At 37.5% G+C, this 23,839-nt stretch overlaps 1 protein-coding gene across 1 annotated transcript in view; it reads right to left on the bottom strand.

The window, feature by feature from the left end:
* Positions 1-23,839, bottom strand: part of TTC29 (tetratricopeptide repeat domain 29) — a 247,827-nt gene that overhangs the window by 135,895 nt on the left and 88,093 nt on the right. The window contains exon 8 of the mRNA XM_026018176.2: positions 19,927-20,012. Within this exon, the coding sequence (XP_025873961.2) occupies positions 19,927-20,012 (86 nt within the window). The remainder of the gene's footprint in view (positions 1-19,926; positions 20,013-23,839) is intronic.

The following is a 23,839-nucleotide window of genomic DNA, read 5'->3' on the forward strand; positions in this document are numbered from 1 at the left end:
GGTTTATTTAGAAGTGTGATTTATTTTCTACTTTGCAACCAATGCCTTTGATCAGCTCTGAAATAACATATGAGCTGAAAATAAAATAGCAAAACAAATTGCTGCTAGCATTCTAATAGTAAGCTTTAGGTTTTATACAATAAACTAGAAAACGACCATTATATTCGGCATTTTCAAATTATTTATCAATACTTAGAAATGGGAAATTATAGAGCCCAGAGCAACCGTGGAGATCATTTCCATAATAACTTGCTAGTTGCTCTGCGTCTGAGCCCTGCCATCCTCTACGCTGGGGTCCTCCCATTTAGCAACTTTGACCTGCCCCAGTCTGCAGGGCCATCCCTGTCTCTAATCTACCAGGGCAGAAACCTGGCATCACATCAGTCTGCCACAGATCATATTCTGATTTAAACTCTCTGTTAAGGCAACCGGGCTCTTTCCATATGCCTTGGCACCACCCCCTGCATGCGTCCCAGCCCCTGGAGTGGCATCCCCATATTGTTCTTCTTGCCTAATTTTCCGTCTTGGCACCTGGTTGGGTTCCTACTTACTGCGAGCTTGGAGACCTACCTTGTGGCCTCAGTATGCTCTCATCAGGAGTCTAAGTCTCAGTCCCTGTGGCCTGGTGCTTTTCACTTGCCAATGGCAATCGCTACCATTTATAGAGCAAAAGCTACATACCTGAAGTGTTTTATATTTATGATACATTGAATCTGCACAGAGCCCCTTGAGATAAATATTAATATTCCTATTGTACAAGTGAGACAAATTAAGTACAGAGAGGTTGTGTAACTTGCTCTAGTACACACAGTCCTAGGGTTGGAAAAGAAGAAAAGATTTTAACTGGGTTTATTGGGATTCAGATCCTTCTTATTTTGTTCTTAAGCACTATGATATACCTGCTCCTGGATAACCCTGAGCATGATTGTGGCTGACCTAGACCTTCGCTTACAGCTTACCGCATCCTGGCACCATTCCCAGAAGCTGTTCTCCACTCGCCTACAGGGGTACCCACTGCAGCCCCGTGGCTGACATTCTAGATGCTAACCTCATGCTTGCCTGGTTACAGCTTTATCTATTACCAGCTGCTATATTTGCATCACAGGGACTAATCATAATAGCTAATAATTGTTAATACTGAGTATTATTCCTCTGCCTGCACGATCCTCTTTGGACTTAGAAAAAAAACCCTCCTCACTTTATAGGGCCTTCCACAATACTACCCCTAATCTCTCTGATTTGGTTTCTATTCCTTTGCTTCCCTTTTGCTTCTCCTCAGCCTCATCAGCCCCAAACCTCCAGGTCGGACTTGGTACCTTAGAGCTTTGGACTTGACCTTTTCCTTCTACATGGAAGGTACTTCCATCATCTCTTGCAACTGCTGGATGTCTCTCCTCAAGTGTCAATTTCTCAATGAGGTCTTCTCTGATCATGTACTGAAAATTTCCTCTACCTGCCACTTCTTGTGGGGTAGCACTCCTGAATCATTCCTTTCTACATTTTCTGTTCTCTGTAGTGCTTATTATTGTCTAACATATGATCTAACTCACTTGTTTATTATGTTTCATCTTCATTGTCTTTATCTAATGGGATGGATGCTCTGTGAGGACAAAGATCTTTGTTCTGCTGTTGGTATATTCCAAGCATCTAGAACAGAGCCTAACAATAGGTGCTCTAAAACTATTTGCTGGATGAATGTGTCACAGATTATTCTTAAGACTACACACGTTAACTAGCTTTATCTTCCTGACCCTCATGAATAGGCATTATTATGATTCTTATCCCTTTTTAAAGATGAGAAAACTGAGGCACATAGAAATTAAAGCCAACAGGCCAAGCTTATCAAGTGGTAAGTGACCAAGAAAGGACTTGAAGCCAGGCCATCTGATTTCAAAGATGACACACTCTTATCTGACTCTTTCTCCCACCTCAGTGCCAAGATGCTGCCTGACAATGTCACCATGCAGGCTAAGTCCCAAGTTCTGGCTCCTTTTGGACCACCCATCTTGATGTCAATCAAGAATATAACAATGACATCCTGTAACAATGTTGTGAAGTAAAATGAACTCGATTTAACAACACGCCCAAGACCAAAGAGCTTGTGACAAAACCATAGCCAGAACTCAGAACGTCTGACTCCTAATTTGGTGGTCTTTCTTGCACTTTCAAATCCTATTCTGAAGATTCTAATGATTGCCTGAATAGTACTTCTCTATTTCCATATAATCTATTATAATAAACAATTAAAAAGTAATTTTGGCTTTGCAATCTTGTAACAAATATTAATGATTACTTACATAATATTTTAAAAGGAAAATGTTTATTTTGGCAATATCTGTGATATTATAAACATATAAAATGAACATAATAAACAGTCACTCTGCTGTAAGCTAATATAAGCTCATAGGGAAAATGAATATGTTTAATTAAATTTAGGAAAAATGTATAGTTAAATCATTTGCAGTATAATAATAAAGACCAATAAACCATTATCTTTTTACTATTCCATTGGAATTTTCATCAACAGGCTAGATTAATAAATATCATCTTCATTTTACAAAGCAGGATGCTAAGAGATTTGTGTATGATCTGATAAGTCAGTGATGGCAGCAGGAGTAGCATAATCCTTGTACAAGCACAGCAAATCATACTTCTATTAGTCTGTAATATTCACCAGCATTTGTTGAGGGAGAACAGGATGGCAGACATAGTTCTAAGGACTTTTTGCATGCTAACCCATTGAATCCTTCCAACTATTCTATGACTTAGTTGCTAGTGTAATCTTCATGTTGCAGGTGAGGAAAAGGAGGCACAAGAGAGGTGAAGTAACCCACCTAACGTCACAGGATTAGTAATGGCAGGGCCAGGCTTTTGAGTTAGGTGATGTGATTTTAGGGGCTGTGTTGTTAATCATGACATCATACTATCATAATGGTTAAGATGGTAACAGAGAGCATGGAAATCTACCAGAATGACCCTATCTCTCTCCTCCTATTTGATTTTATACAAAATTATAAACAGTCTGCCCTACCAAATATTTCAGCTGAAAATCTGACAAATAGGATTATCATCTTTCCCTTACATTTGCTGAGTTGCTAGTAGATGGCAAATTTGCATCAGTAGCAAAAAGAGATTCAGGGTTGTAGGAAAAATATGTTGAACATACTGCTTTTAAAAGAATTATATTACTTTTTCTCCTTACAGATGTATTATCTCTAGTGATGATAGATATTTTATTGTCAACAAAACATCTAGAGAAAACAAGGCAAATTCAACTCTATGGTTAAGTCATGATCAGTGAAGAATCCACGGTACCCCATTATCTATGCCAATGGAAGGTAAGAGAGAGATGGGTAATGGAAATTCGAGGTGAGGATTCCTGACATCTTTTTCTCTAGAGAAGCTACAAAGCAGTGGGTCATACCTAGCCTGCTGCCACTTGCCACTCCTAGTTCATGTGTCCCCAAACACTGTGCCTATTCTGACCTGGCCTGGCAGCAGATGAGTTCAACTGTCATTCAGTAATAATTGCTATGGGACAAGAATAAGAAAATATTACTTACACCAACCAGTAGAATTCATTAAATGGAACAGATGAGAATGTTATTAAAAATGGATATATGTGATTTGTGATGAGACTTAACAAATGAGTTTAAAAACATCTTATTAGGGCCCCTGAGTGGCTCAGTCACTTAAGCATTCAACTCCTGATCTTGGCTCAGGTCATGATCTCAGGGTGGTGAGATGGAGCCTGTGTCAGGCTCTGTGCTCAGCGCTGAGTCTGCTTGAGATTCTCTCTCTCTCTCCTCTGCCCCTGCCCTGCTTGTGCTCTCTCTCTCAAATAAATAATTAAAAAAATAAAAATATCTTACTGATAACTCCAGCAGTTCCAGCAGCATTAGCTCCTAGGAGTGTGGCTCCAGCCTTGGCTCTGCATTTGCTAGCTTTGTGACCCTGAACAAGCCATTTAATCTAAGTCTCAGCCTTATTCATGTGTGAAATGGGAGTAAAAGTAAATAGAAAATACTTATAAGATCTGCCTGTCAGGGTTTGTGTGAGTACTAAATGAGGTAAACCGTGTAAATAATAAGGTTAGGTAGAGTTATAGATCCATTGCATAAAAAGGTACACTAGTTGTTACTGGCCTTCGTGATGAGGCTATTCTATTAGTTAGGTCTCATTTGATTTCATGGGACAGAAACCACCCCAATCTAATTTAAGCAAAATGGGAAACTAGGGGCTCAAATGCCACTAGGAATTGCACTCTCCATTTCTCATCTTCATTTCTCTCTCTGTATTAGCCTTATTCTCTCAGCCACCACTTTCCAAGGTTCTGGAAACATCCAGGCTAACTCCTCACCAAGGAAGACTGGCTCCCATTTTATTTATTTTATTTTTTAAAAAGATCTATTTATTCATGAGGGACATAGGGAGAGGCAGAGACACAGGCAGAGGGAGAAGCAGGCTCCCTGTGGGGAGCCTGATGTGGGACTCAATCCCAGGACCCTGGGACCACACCCTGAGCCAAAGGCAGTTGCTTAACCACTGAGCCACCCAGGTGGCTCCCATTTTAAAAACAAAACAAAACAAAATTATTAGATAAGCAATCTGATTGGCTGAGCTTGTTTAGAGATCCTCTCCTAGAGATTTACTTCTCAGGGATAAGTGGTGGTGGTGAGATCTGTAACCCCAAGGTTAGAGACAAGACCATAGCCAGCAGAAAGTTGAAAGAGGGAATGGTGCAATGTTCTGGGAAGGTGAAGACAATACTTGTCCTCCAAATTGCTATTAAAAATTCTTCTGCCTACCTGCTTCTCCCTCTGTGACAATCTCCTTTAACACTACTATCTCACCTTGGATTACTCGAACAAAAAGTTTCAAAATCATCTCTGTCTCCATCCTGTCTCTGTACTTTGATCTACCCAGCCACAATACATTGTAAAATTTCTTTCAGTGTGTCCATTATGAGCTATGCCACCACCACCTGAGTTCAGGGGAGTCCTTAAGTTGGTCTTCCTTTCTCTACTTTCTCTTTTCAGTTTGTCCTACACACAACTGCCTGGCTGTCTTCTAAAACACATTCCTGCCTTACTTAGGCCTTTGAGGATCTTATCCTACCACCCTGTCCTTCCAACTCCCATCCTCAGCCTCAGTCCCTCAACACCGATACTCCAGGGTGACCAGAATGCATTTTCTGCCCTCCTGGGCCTTAACTCATGCTGCTTCTTCTCCATTGAGGTGGCAGCTACCATTTATCTTGAAAGGTTCAATTCAAATGTCATCACCTCAATCTGCAAATGAGAAGAAGCTTCCCTGTTGCTTTTCTAGCTCTTGGTTCCTATTAAAAGTATCGCACAAGTATGTGTTGGGTGTGTATTTCTCCAGTGGACAATGCAGCCTTGCAGCATGGTAAGAAAGAAACTACTTGAGCATAAAGAAATTGCCCAGATGTATTATTCAACAATGTGTACCAAAGAGAAGTTTAAAACAAAGAAGGGTCCTTCATTAACACAGTTATTATCATTTCTTGCTCATATGGACTTTGACCAGATTTACTCGTGATACCAAAAACTCTAGGGCTGTATTTTTCTCCCCATTTTATTGTTTTTGCTTTCTAATTAATATGATTATTTTTTTATTTTATCAGATTATATTTAAACGCCCTTTAATACCTGTTAAGCTTTTAATAACTTTCTTTGGTGTTTTAGTTGAGACGAGCTGCTGAAATGACTGACTGGTATGATTAAGCCCATGCTGAAGGTTTTTATTATAAACAGTCTCTATACAACCTACTGAAAACATTCATTAAAGTCTTTAAATTTTTAAGGGAATGGAAAGAAATAGTAGTCTACTTTTTTCTTATTACAAAATCAGTATATGTTAATTATAAAAAATTTGGGGAACACAGATCCATCATTCTCCCCAAAATAGAAAATTAAAGTCATCCATTATTCTAGCTCCCACAGATAACCACTGAAAACAATTTGGTGTTTCTAGTATCTTCCTATATACATTGTACATACAAGTTGAAGCCAAATCTTTGTATCTATTAATAACTCTACAAGCAATATTATACCTAAATATTTGCATATATTAATAATAATTTCCTGCAGATGAATTCTGAAATGAGTAATCCTTGAGTCATGCAAAAAGTGTACCTTTTTCGAAAAGAACAAAGCTACCATTTATTGAATGCTTACTAAGTGCCAAACACATTACTATTTTATCTCATTTAATCCCAACAGCAACTTTATGCTGCTTATTCTACAGGTGTGGAAAGGAAGCTTAGAAGTCAAGTGATTTGCACGGTTGTAGTCAGCAATGTCAGTGCCCATACCATAAACTCTGCAGCAAAGGCTGCCAATGCCAGGCCCTGGAACTTCCTGTCCAGTGGCTGGTCTATGGCCAACTGGAACCTTCACTTAGTATCCCTAGAAGCTGCTCTCAACCAATGACAGATGAGAAATGAGAAATAAATGCACCAGTCCCTTTGTCCCTCTAATAGGATAGCTGATCTGTTTCTAGCTATACTGTTTCCCAGAGTGTTCTAGCAAGACTGAGCTCCATTTCCCTATAGTGGCAACACACCTTCCATGGCTTCCTTCTTTTGCCTGACTCCCCTGCTAGCAGAACCTCTCCTAAATAAAGCATCTATGCTCAAATCCATGTCTCAGAGTCTACTACTGGGGAAACTCAAATAAAAAAACATCAGGATGGTTTGTCTCATGACACAAAATGTTCACCTATTGTGGCCCATGCTTTTTGCAGAAACTTTGTGAGTTTGAAGAAAAATTTTGAAAATGTATATTTGACCAAGAACCATAAGGCACATTCCCTGCAATCAAAGGTATTCTGTAGCCAAGTTACTTTATGTTATTTGTTTTGAAACTGGTTAGCTGTTCTTCTCACAGCAGGACGCACTTTTATTCATCTGTGCATGGCCCCTCAATTGTTTTTGTTTTTTATTTTTTTTATTACTTATTCTTTTTTACTCTTAATTGTTTTTATTAAAGTTTTTCCTTCATCACTCAGTATATGTTAATTATATGTTGATTGAGTCACATGGAAAGGAAAAGATGTTTTATATCAAGAAAGAAAGTTTGTGGCCTAAATTAATATAAAAACTGATTTTCTAGCCATAAAATCTATTGTTTGAATTTTTTTAATACTAAGTGAGCTGTAACCTCTCCACTCTTATCCTTTTTCCTCTTATAGGCCTCTGACCACGCGTTCCTGGAGATTGTCTAAGGAGAGGGGTTGGCCTGAATTCAGCTCCCGAATTCTCACCCACCCTGGCACTCTCCATATCAGCTTCCATTTTTTTTTTTTTAAGATTTTATTTATCTATTCATGAGACACACACAGAGAGAAGCAGAGACATAGGCAGAGGGAGAAGCAGGCTTCCTGCAGGGAGCCCGATGTAGGACTTGATCCTGGACCCCAGGATCACGACCTGAGCCAAAGGCAGATGTTCATCCACTGAGCCACCCAGATGCCCCTATCAGTTTCCACTTGTAACCACAGTTCTTGGGGCTCACATCCTTGCCAACTTTCACCTTCAATACTACTTGATTTTTTAATTTTTTGCTTCTAAGTTGTGATTTTATGTTAAAGAAAATTAACCTTCTCCCTTGAAATACAAACAAAAGCCATTACACACATCTAAACAATCAATTCTTGATTATTCAGGAATTGAATGTTATTTTGTAGATTGGCTAGTTTCTCTGTTATCTTCCATCTCTTTCTCTATCCCTGGCCATGATCATTACCATTTAAGAAGAAAAAAAAAAAAAGAGGGTTAACAGAAGACATTCATGGGAAAAGTGGAGACAGCTTTAAACAAGACCATTTTATTAGTTAACTAATTAGCTAGTTAACTAATTAGCAAATATTTTATTGAGGAGAAAGTTGAAATTGCTAGATAAAACTATTTCTTAAGTATTTGGACTGAATATTGGGAGTATGGAGTTAATGTTATTTTGAAAGTCTAGTATATGTTATTTTTATTGGGCGCTACTTATAATGAATAATTTCTAAAGTCAATATAGGTTAACTCTTCAGTTAACCTATATTTTACATCTGTGTGGCAACTATTGGGGGAAATGGGATCTGTAACAGCTGCTCCTTTTAGATTCCCAAGAAGGGAATCTATTATTCCCAAGAATAATTTCTAAAGTCAATATAGGTTAACTCTTCAGTTAACCTATATTTTACATCTGTGTGGCAACTGTTGGGGGAAATGGGATCTGTAACAGCTGCTCCTTTTAGATTCCCAAGAAGGAGACTGCCTGAGGTGGGTCATGGGACAAAAGGATAAAGCGGATGAGAACTCTGATGTAAAGTAATTGTCTATCCTACAGATATGTTTGAGATTACTATATATGTTTTAAGATGTTGAATTACACTTCGTTTTCCTTACGAAGTTACCCCTTCCATGTCACAGAGGGAAAACTATAATTTGGCTCAATGTATAATGACTTAGACCTACACTATTGTCTAACACACCTAATCCTATAATCATCTCTGGGTTCTTGCAGGTGTGATGCCTCTTCTTTTGCGGCCTCTGGATCAACGTGTGCTAACAGCTGTGCCATTGCCTCTAGGTCTGTCATACAATTAGTCTTGTGATGAACTATGCAGGTTGCTTTATTGCTCCAGAGAACATTTTCATATGCTAGGCCTTGAACTTTAAGGAGTATACATACATTATGTTCCATATGTCACTGTTCAGTATAGTTGATTAGAGTACTCAATTTTTGGAGTCTAGAAGTTCATCCTCTTTAGAATGAACGAAACAATAATTATCCTTCTCTTCATTTTCTCACAAAATGAGTATCAGAAACTTTTGTACTATTTCTTAAGATGTGAATGACTGGAAACAAAAATTTCAGCTTTGGAAAGAGCTACTCTAGCAGTACTCTTCTTTTATAATGAATAATGAACATCACCATGAAGTTTTGGCTAATGTGGTGTCCTGCATCTCAAGGGGATCCAAAGCCAAGTTTCACATTTCAAAAACAAACACTAAAACAATACATTTTATGACTTGAAAATCAGTTTTTATATTAATTGAGGGCATGAACTTTCTTTCTTGATATAAAACATCTCTTCCTTTCCATATGAGTCTATGACTAAATTTTTGCCTACATATTTCTGTTAAAAAAAATCAGATTTTCGTTTCTTTCTTGAGTATTCTGATTTTCCTATAGTGCATTTGTCATTTAAATGACAAATACTATAATTTATATGACAAATACCTTAATGTATTCATCATTTAAAAAGAAGAAAAAAACACACATGCCATTTTCCTAAGCTGTAACATTGTAAAGGAATAAACCATTAGGAAAATTAAATAGGAAATTAAATAGGAAAAATGTTTAAAGAAAGTCCAACTCTCCATTAATGAGAAACTTCTTTAAAAATTCAATTTACTAGTCTGCAAACAATCTTTCCTACAAAAATTTAAATTATTACTGAAAGGTTATCTGCTTTAGTGTTTTAGGAAGGTCATGACTTTTTTTTTTTTTTTTGGAAGGTCATGACTTTAAATACAAAGATAACAGTAGCAAAATTATCAGTAAAACATTTTACATTAGCATAACCTCCAAATTATTAAAACATATTTTTCATGAACTACTTAATGTGCTGTTTTCCAAGTAAGGCTCATGTTCAAAAGGTATTAAATAAGATCAGATATGGAATACATGCTTCCATGCCTTAATTTATTGCTTAGAAATACATACATGCTTATACATACATGCCTTAAATTATTGCTTATAAAAATTTTGAGTAATATAATTTGATACGCTTTGGAAATCTTTTTTTAATTAGAAAATATTACTATTTTCTTCTATTGGTGTTTCTAATCCTATCACTTTTCTTTTGCTTGTCAGATAATGGATATTTTTAATCTTTCTCTATTAACAGAACGAATGGAATGAAAAGGAAGTGCTATTCGCGTACTGGTGGGGGTGCGCATAGAGGGGGTACGATGCTAAACTGGAGATCTGTGTGGCAACTATTGGGGGAAATGGGATCTGTAACAGCTGCTCCTTTTAGATTCCCAAGAAGGAGACTGCCTGAGGTGGGTCATGGGACAAAAGGATAAAGCGGATGAGAACTCTGATGTAAAGCAGGAAAATGACTGCTGAGACCCCTGAGCTTACACCTGAATCACCTCAAGCTGAGTGGCGAGCCCTCTTTAGCATGCTTCAGAAGCTGGTGATGAACTACACAGTACCAGGAGGCAAACTGGCTGCAAGCAGAATTGTCTGCATGTTTTGTATAATAACCCATGGTCCTCTGGGGAAAGGAGGCCATGATTTCCTCTGTGCCAGCATCTGAGCTCTCCTCAGATACCCAGGCCATTACACAAGAACAGAAGCGTCAATTTTAGGTAATGATTTCTAATTGGCAAGTAAAGACAACTTCTATTTAATGGGCAGTGAATAGCTCTGAGCTTTAAATAAAGAAATTACCCAAATTCCTTTTTTTCCTGGATAAATCCCATTTTTTCACTCATGGAAAAGTTATTAGCAAATTAATAGGAAAAAGTTTTCTATCCAATGTCGGTGTGTTACATATCCCTTATAAAAATAGGGGCTGGTACAAAGATAAATTTAAGAACTTTGAAATTTACATGTGATAAATTTAGTAAATTACAGTTGAAAACTAAGTGGAAAGCAGAACTTGGAGTAGATACTCAGTAAATGTTAGCTACCAGAGAATCATTGCTATCATTACTCAGTGCTAATTATATCATAGCCTGTGGTAATAATAGTTATCTTATATTTGAAAACTGTTTCTAGTCTAATGTGTAAACATACATTTTTTCCATTTGATCTTCACAAAGAGAAAGTGAAGCTGCCATTGTCATCCTTATTTTATGCATGAAACTGAGCCTCCAAGAAGTTAAGTGACCAAACTAGGGTCAAGAGCTAGTATGTGGTACACAGAACTAAGTTCCAGGTCTTCAAGCCCATGTGCTAGAGTCCCGTAGGCTCTTTCCATACCATAGTTACCTCCCACATAAAGATTGTACATCAAAACCTACTGTCAGCTCAAATATTTGACCACTGAACGATTAGAGCTATTGCTATATACATTTGAACTGTATTATATAAAGGTGCTCTCTTTATCATGTAATCTATCTCCTAAATAAACTCCTACTTCAGTGTCTTTGATGGAGATGTTCACCTACACATTTAACACTTTATTCTATGTTGACTATTAACTATTGGTTTAGGAATACCGGGGCCCAGAGCAATACTCCAAAATAGTGATTTTATAGATGTTTGACTGTCTAGCACTTTTGGAAAATAAGTCTGTTACGCATATTAATGGTGATATAATAATTAGGGTTCTCTCTATGTTCCATCCTATACCACAGATTTTACACATGTTTTCTTACCAATCATAAAGCTGTGCTGAGATGAGGGTCGTAGTATTCCCATTTTATAAGCGAAGAAACTAATGCTTCGAAAGCTTAAGTCACTTGTGCAATGTCACATGATGAGGGAGCAGCAAACCTGGGATTTGAGCCTCCATCAGCCTGATTTTATAGCCCACCATCCTAACCATTTTGCTGCCCTCACACTTCAAAGAGTTGTTCAATATACTTTAAGAAGACTGTTTGGAGGTCATTATTCAAGAAATGCTATTTATCGCCTTCACTTTATGCAAAGTTCTACTAGTCAAAGATTTGGTAGCAGATGTGAGCATTTGTATCCATCCCAGGTAACTCTCACCAGAGAGTATCATGGTAAGCATATTAAACTGGCTCCAAACAGTCCTTTACATGGAGCTGGAATCAGACAGGAAAGGGCAAAAGTGCAGATGGCACAGGAGCAAATGCTGTTACAGACAAACCCATTCAGCCCACATACATTAGTAGGTACAATCCAGGAAAAATGCATCATATCTTCATATACTGCACATGTACAGAACTTGGCAGAGTTGGAATATTTGGAATAATGCAAAGGACCTGAATGATAGCCTCGTTCTTCTCTGTCTCTTTTTTTTTAAGGTTTTATTTATTTATTCATGAGAGACACAGAGAGGCAGAGACACAGGCAGAGGCAGAAGCAGACTTCCTGCAGGGAGCCCGTTGAGGGAGTCAATCCCAGGACCCCAGGATCACGCCCTGAGAGAAAGACAGATGCTCAACCACTGAGCCACCCAGGTGCCCCCAACCCCCCTGCTCTTTTCAAAGATTTTAAGATAGCCTCTTTCTTGATCTTTCCCTTGCCTTGGCTTCTTTACTTTCTTTTCCTCTTTCGCCTTTTATTATTTTTTCTTTCATTTCTTTTTTAATGACATGTAGTGTTCAAGAATCTGTCACAGGTAGTGCAAGAGAATAAAAAATAATTAAGGCAAGAGTTATTCTATGTTAACTATTAACCCCCCCCCCCCCCCCCCCCCCGCCACCCTTAGTTATTCTATGTTAACCCATAGTTATTCTATGTTAACTGTTAACTGTTTTCCAGTCTATTCATCCTGGCTTGTCTGATTTGGTATTTCTTCCCTTCTTCCCCCAAGCCAGCCCCACCCCTCCTGGGTTTTATCATGCAGACCAGAGTTATAAATTGGGGTGGGAGGGGATTAGGGATGTAAGAAGTATAAATGAACCTGCTGCAAAGAGCCACCATTCCTTCATCAGGGAGAGAAAAGGGATAAGAGGGGGAGGAGTGGTGAGCTATGAGCCAGTGGAATACAGGTAGGAACTTTAGGTTTAGAGAGTGACATGAAGGTACAGGCTTCAGAAAACCTAGAGACAGAAAACTTGAAAATCTTTTTAAATGGAAGGAGAGAGGATCTTAAAAACCAATGTTGCTGAGAGTTAAGAATTTTATCTCTTTTACTGTTCTTTGAGGACAAGTAAGTAGAAATTGAAATTACTTTTCTTTTAGCCGGCTGGATTTTTTTCTTTTAATATGATACTATACTGAGATTAAACTATGAGGAACTAAAACTTATTTGAGTTACACAACAGTTTCAGTGGTAGATAAAAGTCTTCACTTAAAAAAGTGACCAAAAGGGAAACTTGTTTGATGTATGTTATTCTGGAATCTGCCAAGGTATCTGTATGTCAGCTAGATTGTCATTTGAATCAAGAACATCCACTATCAAGGATGGGGTGACTTTTAAGGCAGAAGGTAATAAACTAAATAGAGAAAGGACTAAGTGGAAACACTGCAAGAATTATCTCCCCCCAAACTTTTGCCAGCTAAACATTATAAATCAAAGAATTCATTCTTTGTTAAAAACGCCTTCTGATATATAATGGCTTTCCCTTTGTTTGTATATATTGAGTTGAAAGAATAAATACAATTTAGTTACAATTACCTAGCAAAACCCTAGAATGTATCATTTCACAAATATAATCCATAACCTTTATTGTGAATGTTTATCAACAAACCAGGAGTTGCTAGAATATTAGTGTAACTATTTTTTCTGATACATTATTTATTTGTGTTTTGCTATGGGATGCTGATAAGGCTAGAGATTTAGATTAACCATATATATAAGCTAACACCAATGTTAGAAGCATTCTAGGCTATTATAAAGATGCTGACAAGTATGCAAAAATAAAGATGGCTACTGTTTTATATATGGAATAATCAAATAATAGTACCTGTGATGAATCTTGAACTATAAAAGCAAATGAAGTATCAATATGACAAATTTTGCTTTCATAGTATAATTTTTGATAGGCTACATTATTGGTAAATAATAAGAAGCAAATAACTCACTGAATGTACTGAGAATTGTTAAAGTTGGTGTTCCTACAATTATTAAGTGGAACAGAATATTCAGAGATGAAGAAAATTCATGCAGAAAAACACAGTGCTAAAGAAGGTCCTTCCCTTTTCTTGAATTAACTTATGGTTGCAGTATCTGACTGTGGAAATGGGTCCAACTTTGCAAAAGCCTTGAATATAACTTTCAGTAAAATATTTTTACCTTGGAAACTTTAGGACTTCATAAGATACATTTACCATCTAAAATTCAGAATTTACCCTACTTGTGACATGTGCAAGTCTAAACTGATGGCCAAAGGGGATTACTATTTCTTTTCTTAGCACCTGCCAAATGCAGGTAGCATTCTCTCACCTTTAAGTGTCAGGGTCTCTCTGACTTCATGCATAGGCTTGTTAGGGTAACTATCACTTCTCTTCCCCAAACCCCCTTTCCTCACTTGCAGGGATATCAGCTCTAAATCAATCCGTTATTTGGTCTTAGTTTAACCCTACTCTATCATCTAATAAACACTGCTTTATCGGCAAGGAATGGGCGACCAAACCATTCATATGCTTGTCAACATACTCTAGGATTACATATGAATCATCTATTAAATTAAAAGCTCTTTAATTAAAGCTCTTTAATTAAGATCCAGTACCAAAATTTCAAAATCCCTTGTGTCAGATCATCAGAACTATTAACCAATAATATTTACTAGTGACAGGTTTCTCTAAGCCAAGTTTCTTTGAACAAATACAAATCGTGTAAACATCTGTAACAGATGAACATTATTGAAAGGAAGAAATTTGTAAGAGAAAGAGGTTGAATGTAGAGCAAGGCACTAAAAATTTGGAAATATTCCAGATGATCAGCTTAAAACACAAAGGACAGAATAAAGAGAGTATATGGACTTGAAGCCAAGAATTAAAGACTGATTGTGAAAGAGAAGGGAAATGCTGAATTGAACTGTTAGCTGTTTCAGGCTGGCTCCAACACGACCAAGCTGGTTTCAGGGCATTCTTGCCCCTCTGTACAGCTACGCTGTGACAGCAATACCACCAATGCCTTAAAACAGATGAAGACAGTGTTGATCATACAGCACAGGGTGGGGAGGTAGGATATTTTCCTTTCTTTCAAAAGAAAAAATTTTGGGGCACCTGAGTGGCTCAGTGGTTGAAAGTCTGTCTTCAGCTCAGGGCATCGAGTCCCATATTGGGCTCTCTGTATGGAGATGGCTTCTACGTCTGCCTGTATCTCTGCCTCTCTCTCATGAACAAATAAATAAATAATCTTTAAATAGAAAAAAATTGTATGTTAGATGCTTATTTTGTGATTAGATAACTGGGCAGATATCTCATCAATCAATCGAGGAATCAATCCTATTTATTGATCATGTAATTTTTTTATAATATATTCACTGAATAAGGATTGCTCTGTCCTGCTGTGGGTTTTAGTCCATTTATCTTTGGAGAGGAAGCAGGGAAAGTGGTTAAAGTTAGGTACTAGAGAGAAGGAAAAGACATGCCATGTCCTTCAATCAGAAATCAAAGCAAGATGTCAGGTTTTGTGGAAATCGGTTTCATCACAACAGCAAAAACAGGCTGCCCTTTAAAATCAGTCTGAGCTAGAGACCTCCATGCCCCCAATCAGGTACAACTGCTCATGTCCATTCTGCATCCCGGTCACACTCCAACTCCAGCTTCTCATCCCTTGGTGCTTTCTTGTACCTGTTCCCTGCCTCCTGTCATATCCTGTGGACCTGATGCCTTCTCTACTGTGCTCTCGCATCCTGCATGCAAATCTGACAACAGATCCTTCAAAGTCCTGCAGCGCTGCCCATGGACCAAACTTCAAGCTTAGCTCCCATAAATCCTCAGTTCTGGGTGAGCCTTGTTCCAAAAAGACAACAATTTTCTACCACAAGTGAGACCTGGGCTCACAGTCTCTTGTGAGTCTCTTGCTCTTGCCACCTGCAAAGGCTACTCTTGACTGTAGCAGCGAGCCCCAGGCCTGGAATCTGGCCTGCCACGGTGCCCAAGCCCCCCCCCCCCCCCGCCCCCCAGCTGGAGAATTAAATGAGGAGAATAACTAACCCTCACTCTAATCAAGATACTGGGGAAGTGCTTGAGTTCTGACAGGAACTCTGTCAGGAGCTCTCTCATTCCAGCCCATTCCTGGCCCTGGGCCAGGAGGCAGAAGGTGTTTGCATATTTCTGTCTTTTAGACATGCCTGGTTTCCTTGGCTTGTATGTGATCATCTATTCCTGGTTTTCTTCCTACCTCCTTAGATACCCCAGCTTGGCCCTAGGCCTTTTTCATTCATCATTATCAATGCTCTTTAGGAAATCTCCACTCCACAGTTTCAATATGCCAAAGACTTGCATATTTATACAGTATCAAATGTGTATAATATCTCCCATTTAGACTTCTTCTTGAGCTGTAGACCTACATATACCACTATTTGATCTCTCCCTGGATAACTCCAAGATTCCTCAAATTCAGCACATTCAAGCATGAACTCCCCATTTCTCCCCATGCCTGGATATCTGTTAGCATTTCCTAGCTCAGTAAATGACACCAGCATCCATCCAGTTCCACAGCCAGGGACCTAGGGCCCATTTGGGCACCCATGTGTCTCTCACTTTCCATACTTATTCTATTACCAAGTCCATCATAACTTCTGAACTACTTCCCTCCATCTTCTCTACTACCACTGAAGTCCAGAGATTTAGGTTAGAGTAAAAATAATAAAATCTAACAAATACCAAAGGTTTATATTATACAAGGCAGGTACTCCTTTAGAACTGTATCAATGGTCTCTCCTAATGACCCTGTGTATTAGCTTCCTAGGACTGATATAACAAATTACCACAAACTAAATTGCTTAAAATAAAAGACATTGGTTCTTTCATAGTTTTGAAGGCTAGAAGTCTAAAATCAAGGTGTCAGCAGAGCTGTGTTCCTTCCAAAAGCTCTGGGGGAAGATCCTTCCTGCCTCTTTCAGCTTTTGGTGGCTCTAAGCATTCCTTAACTTGTGGCAGCATGACTCCAATCTCTGCACCTTCTTCACGTGGCTGTCTCCTCTGTGTGTATGTGTCTTCTTGTCCTTTGTCTGCTTCAAATCTCCTTTTGCCTTTTTCTTACAAGGCCCCTTGCAATTGGATTTAAAGCCCACCCAGAGAATCCAAGGTGATTGTCTCATCTCAAGGTCCTTGACTTAAGTACATCTTCAAAGACTCTTTTCTGAAATAAGGTAACAATCACAGGTCCCAGGGATTAGGAAGTGGATGTTTGGGGCCACCATTCAATTCACTACACTCTAAAACAGTAGGTATAGTTATTAGCTCCCTTGGAAAAATGAGGCAATTGAGGCTTACAGAGTTTAAAGGACTTGTCCAAGGTCATATGGCTAATACAAACATGTTCATATTTGGCTTATAGTTTCCATACTTTCAGAAAAACAATTTCAATACTTTTCTGAAAGGAGTAACAGTTTCAAGAAATTTGTTCCTTAGATGCCAAATATTGTTTCTTTAATCATTCATTACTAGATTATACCAGTAGTATTATCTTCTAAAATTATATACCAGATCCAGTGCCTGGCATGATGTCTGTCATATATAAGGTTATTTTTTTAAAGAAAATATTTTATTTATTGATTTATGAGAGACACAGAGAGGCAGAGACATAAGCAGAGGGTGAAGCAGGCTCCCTGTGGGGATCCTGATGTGGGACTCAATCCCAGGCCCCCAGGATCTACGCTGAACCAAAGGCAGATGCTGCAACCACTGAGTCACCCAGGTGGCCCTATAGAAGGTGGTTAATAAAGAGTTGTGAATACATCAATGTGATCATGTCACCAGCCTCATCAAAAATCATTAAAAATCCCAGATTGCTTAAAATATGAGTTTCACACTCCTCAACAAAGCATATGACAACCCTCCATAAAATTAAATAATAATTTTGGAATGAGGACAGTCTTTCTAAGAATGTCCAGAAGTCATGCAAAAAGGGATCAATAAATTTGGTCATGGATATTTAGCATGGAAAAATTTCATAAATAAGATAAAAATCCAATGGTCTGGAAAAATATTCACAACACATATTACACAAATGTGCCTAATGTCCCAAGGAAGCAGGCACCTTCATTTATTGTTGTAGGAATATAAACTGATGAAGCTTCTTTAAAGGGAAGCTTAGAGAAAAAAATGTAATTCATCTCTTCTCTGACCCAGCATTTCTAACACTAGGAATTTATTCTGTAGATCACCTCTCACTTTGGCACAAAGTTGTTCACTGATACACCTTTTGTAATAAAACCTAATTGGAAATAACCTAAATGCCCTCCAACAGGAGCTGGTTAAATCCATTATGCTACAACTATAACATGGGACATCATGTGGCTCTTTTAAATGAGCCATGTCTGGGGCGCCTGGGTGGCTCAGTGATTAAGCGTCTGCCTTTGGCTCAGGGTATGATCCCGGGGTCCTGGGATGGAGTCCCTCAACAGGTTCCCTGCGGAGAGCCTGCCTCTCCCTCTGCCTGTCTGTGCCTCTCTCTCTGTGTCTCTCATGAATAAATAAATAAAATCTTTAAAAAAAATGAGGCATGTCTATATGCATTAGTGTAGAAGAAGTTAACTCAAGACACAGAACACTACATATAAAATGCTACAGTTTTGTAAACAACAAAAGAACATATATGTATATATACTTATATGATATATATATATATATATATATATATATATATATATATATATATATATTTTACTTGTAATTGCATTTGCCTTTGAGAAAAGAACTGTGTGTGACTGAGTACCAAGATGGAGGGAAAATGTCTTTTTCAACGTAAACTCTATTGTATTGTCTGAATTTATTCAGCCATGTGTTTGTATTGCCAATTAGAGAAAAGGGGAAAGATAGACAATTTATAAGCTAGTTTTCACCTAATTTTCCATCTTGATTTCATACTTCACCTGACAATTCATTGCTTCCCAAACATACTGAGTATGTTCATGTTGAGTGTGTGTGTGTATATGTGTGTGTCTAATGTTCTATCATCCTTGGCTCCCACACTTTCTGTCTGTAGAAATCCTGTTCCTCAAAAGCTCTCCGTGCAACCTCCCTGATCTTGGAGTCAACCACTCTTACCTCTGGACTCAAAAAATCCATTCACCCTGCTTTGAATTACAGTTATGTTCTCAAGTTATATTATGGCCACTCTCATTAAATTAGCTCCTAAAGAGTGCTGGCTTCTGTGTTCCTTGGAACACAGCATTGCTGAATATATGTCATTGACCAAAAAGTATTAAACCAAAGAGCCATCTATAATAATCTAAGTTTCCCACAATGACCCAATTTTAAGGGTGACAGAGAAAAATATCGCCCAAATATAAGAATCCTACTTGGCACAAGTATCCAAAACAGCAAATCAGAAATCCTCAAAGCTAAAGATAAAGCCAGTACTGTATATCAGATAAAATTATTACAAGAGATATATGTGAAATGAAATAGGAAGCTACACTTGAAATATATTGAAAGTAAATATATTACAAGTAAGAGAAAAATGAAAGAAAAAATGAATTCTGTTATAGTACAGAAAAGATGGCTTTTGACATTTTTCTGTTTTTTAGCCAAACATATGAACTCTGGTCATAAAATAGGCAAACACTGATTTTTATCATGAAGCAGAGTAATTCTCAGATTGGAACTACCAGTGCCCTGCATCTTTGCTGCCTCCCACCACAAAGGTCCATAGCAATGCAATTTACTTGACTATTAAATAACACAGTCTTTTCTAAGCAAAATTTTCCAAATAATAAGTTTACTATAATTGGTTGTTTTTCTTTCTTTCTTTTTTTTTTACTATTTACTTTTTGCAATCATTTAAATCCATATCCTCTTATCCTCAAAGGTATGGGAGTGAGTGTAGAGGGTCACATTACTCCATATATTTAACTTCCATATATTCTTTAAAGCACTTCATGGTAATTGATTATATATTGCCTACTAAAGCAATAAAAATAATTGTTTCTGCTTCTAGAACAGCTATTCTGCTTTAGTCTCTATATAAAGGTAGAGGCCAATCAATTTGTATTGGTTTTATAACAAAATATAATAAAGTAGAATAAATACAATAGTAAAAATTAAAAACTCCAACGATTGAAAGCTTTCTTCAACTTACTGTTAATGCTGTTTCATACTCTCCAGCAGCTAGGTGTGCTAAGCCCAAGTAATAGGAAGCTTCTCCTTCCATCTTCTTATCACTTCCTAAAGTTGAAAATGTAGAAAAATTGCCATGGCATTAAAGAAACTAACATATTATAACAAGCAGAATTTTTGCTTTTTAAAACAATAGAAAGTTGTAGAAATCTAAAGGGGCACCTGCCAGCATTTGTATTACCCAGGAGTTAGGGTACAACTTTAGATTTCTGAACTCTGTATTCCAACCATGATGGGTTTCAGCAGGAGGTAAGGATTCTCCATACTGGATTCATTCTCACCACTTACTGAATTACCACTTGTGAAGCAGTGGCCCAACTGAAAGACTACAAGAACATGGGATGGCAAGTGCCAGTGACAATATTATTATTATTCTCAAGCAATTTCACTGATTGCAGAGAATTATACCCTCAAGATCTCACTTCAGTGGAGTTGATGGTGCCAATGATCCAGTCTAGGGAATTTTAACTCTTACAGTTTGGGCCTTAACTTTTTCTCTGCTATAGGTTTATAAGTGCTGAGGATAAGGATGAAACTAGGCAAGGAAAGGACGGGGTAAGAGGGAGAGATTATGGGGGGAAGTTGCCTCTTGGATAATTAAACATTGATTATTCATAATTTGTACTTGCTCTATTAAATGTTGTAACTGTGTTAAAGTACCAACAGTGGCATGTGCTGATATAGTATCACCATTTACATCCAAAGGGCAGCCGAGCAAAGAACAGAAAAATCGACCCTTGTTGATAGATTTTGAGGCAGCTAATTTAAACAGTTGAGTCACACTAAATATTAGCCATAAAATAGGATTTAAGCACAAGAACTTTTCCTGCTTACTAACTGACACAAAATTAAGACAAAGTGAAAGCATAAAATAATGGAGGAAAATGTCAGCATTATTGAAGTTGAATGACACATATACCAAAGGAAAAAAGGGCAAAATACTGTTTATATTATTGTATAGTTTATTTGGTGGGTTAAATTAGTATTGACTTTAATGATTCAATAATCATTCATATTAAAGGAAATACTGTTTTGTTTTCAAGATCTAATCGTCCATTCTTACACTGGTATACCCACAGAGAATCTAAAGAGGGGGTCATTGTCTCTAATGGATAGAGACAATGTGTTTGGGAGTAACTCAAATGTTTCATTAAAACGTGTCTTTAAACTTCCATTGTTATTTGAAAATATAATAAAGTAGAATAAATACAATAGTAAAAATTAAAAACTATATATCCACTAATTCATTTATTCACTGAATATTTATTGAAAACCTATTCTGTGTCAGGCACAGCTCTAAGCCTTTGGAATATACCAGTAAATTAAAAAAATTTTTTTAAAAATTGGAGTTCAATTTGCCAACACATAGCCTAATGCCCAGTGATCATCCCACCAATTGCCCCCCTCAGTGTCCATCATCCAGTCACCCCAAATCCCTGCCCACCTCCTTTTCCACTACCCCTTGTTCATTTCCCAGAGTTAGGAATCACCAGTAAATTAACCAGAAACATTTTCTGTCCTTGGAGAGCTTACATTTTAGAAGGAAGGGACATAAAGAGATACAAATACATAATAAGCATAATAAACTATGTGGTAAATTGTATGGTGATAAGTATTCTGGGAGAAAATAATACAGCAAGGTAAGGGAAATTGAGGGTCCTAAGCGGGGGTAAGGAGGAAAAAGCAGGTTTCAATATTAAGGACAGTTGTCAGGGTAGTAGATCCAACTGAGAAGTTGGTATTCACAAGAGAATGAAATTAGAAATAGATAAAAAAAAAAAAAAAAGAAATAGATAATAAAACATATGGGAGATTCACAAGTATGTGGAAATTAAACAGTTCTAAATAACCAGTGGGTCAAAGAAGAATTCAGAAGGTAAACTGGAAAATACCTTGAAATGAATGAAAACAAACAAAACAACAACCCAAAACTTATGGGATCCAGCTAAAGCAGGACATGCTAAAGGGATATGTATAGCTATATATGTCTATTTTAAAAAATAAGGGTCATCTTTTCACCTTCTAAAACTAGAAAAAGAAGAACTAACTAAACCCAAAGCAAACAGAAGGAAGAAAATAATAAAGACTAGAGTGGAAATAAATGAAATGCAGAAAAACAATAGAGAAAAATTTAAAAAATTGTTTCATTGAAAAGGTCAACAATTCACCATGACCAAGTAGGATTTATCCCTGGGACACAAGGCTGGTTCAACACTCGTAAAACCATCAATGTGATTCATCATATCAGCAAGAGAAAAACCAAGAACCATATGATACTCTCATTAGATGCAGAGAAAGCATTTGACAAAATACAGCATCCATTCCTGATCAAAACCCTTCAGAGTGTTGGGATAGAGGGAACTTTCCTCGATATCTTAAAAGCCATTTACGAAAAGCCCACAGCAAATATCATTCTCAATGGGGAAGCACTGGGAGCCTTTCCCCTAAGATCAGGAACAAGACAGGGATGTCCACTCTCACCACTGCTGTTCAACATAGTTCTGGAAGTCCTCGCCTCAGCAATCAGACAACAAAAAGACATTAAAGGCATTCAAATTGGCAAAGAAGAAGTCAAACTCTCCCTCTTCGCCGATGACATGATACTCTACATAGAAAACCCAAAAGCCTCCACCCCAAGATTGCTAGAACTCATACAGCAATTTGGTAGCGTGGCAGGATACAAAATCAATGCCCAGAAATCAATGGCATTTCTATACACTAACAATGAGACTGAAGAAAGAGAAATTAAGGAGTCAATTCCATTTACAATTGCACCCAAAAGCATAAGATACCTAGGAATAAACCTAACCAAAGAGGTAAAAGATCTATACCCTAAAAACTATAGAACACTTCTGAAAGAAATTGAGGAAGACACAAAGAGATGGAAAAATATTCCATGCTCATGGATTGGCAGAATTAATATTGTAAAAATGTCAATGTTACCCAGGGCAATTTACACGTTTAATGCAATTCCTATCAAAATACCATGGACTTTCTTCAGAGAGTTAGAACAAATTATTTTAAGATTTGTGTGGAATCAGAAAGACCCCGAATAGCCAGGGGAATTTTAAAAAAGAAAACCATAGCTGGGGGCATCACAATGCCAGATTTCAGGTTGTACTACAAAGCTGTGGTCATCAAGACAGTGTGGTACTGGCACAAAAACAGACACATAGATCAATGGAACAGAATAGAGAACCCAGAAGTGGACCCTGAAATGTATGGTCATCTAATATTCGATAAAGGAGGAAAGACTATCCATTGGAAGAAAGACAGTCTCTTCAATAAATGGTGCTGGGAAAATTGGACATCCACATGCAGAAGAATGAAACTGGACCACTCTCTTTCACCATACACAAAGATAAACTCAAAATGGATGAGAGATCTAAATGTGAGACAAGAGTCCATCAAAATCATAGAAGAGAACACAGGCAACACCCTCTTTGAACTCGGCCACAGTAACTTCTTGCAAGATACATCCACAAAGGCAAAAGAAACAAAAGCAAAAATGAAGTATTGGGACTTCATCAAGATAAGAAGCTTTTGCACAGCAAAGGATACAGTCAACAAAACTAAAAGACAACCTACAGAATGGGAGAAGATATTTGCAAATGACATATCAGATAAAGGGCTAGTTTCCAAAATCTATAAAGAACTTATTAAACTCAACAGCAAAGAAACAAACAATCCAATCATGAAATGGGCAAAAGACATGAAGAGAAATCTCACAGAGGAAGACATGGACATGGCCAACATGCACATGAGAAAATGCTCTGCATCACTTGCCATCAGGGAAATACAAATCAAAACCACAATGAGATACCACCTCACACCAGTGAGAATGGGGAAAATTAACAAGGCAGGAAACAACAAAT

The sequence above is a fragment of the Vulpes vulpes genome, chromosome 10 (genome assembly GCF_048418805.1).
Source record: "Vulpes vulpes isolate BD-2025 chromosome 10, VulVul3, whole genome shotgun sequence".
NCBI lineage: Eukaryota > Metazoa > Chordata > Mammalia > Carnivora > Canidae > Vulpes > Vulpes vulpes.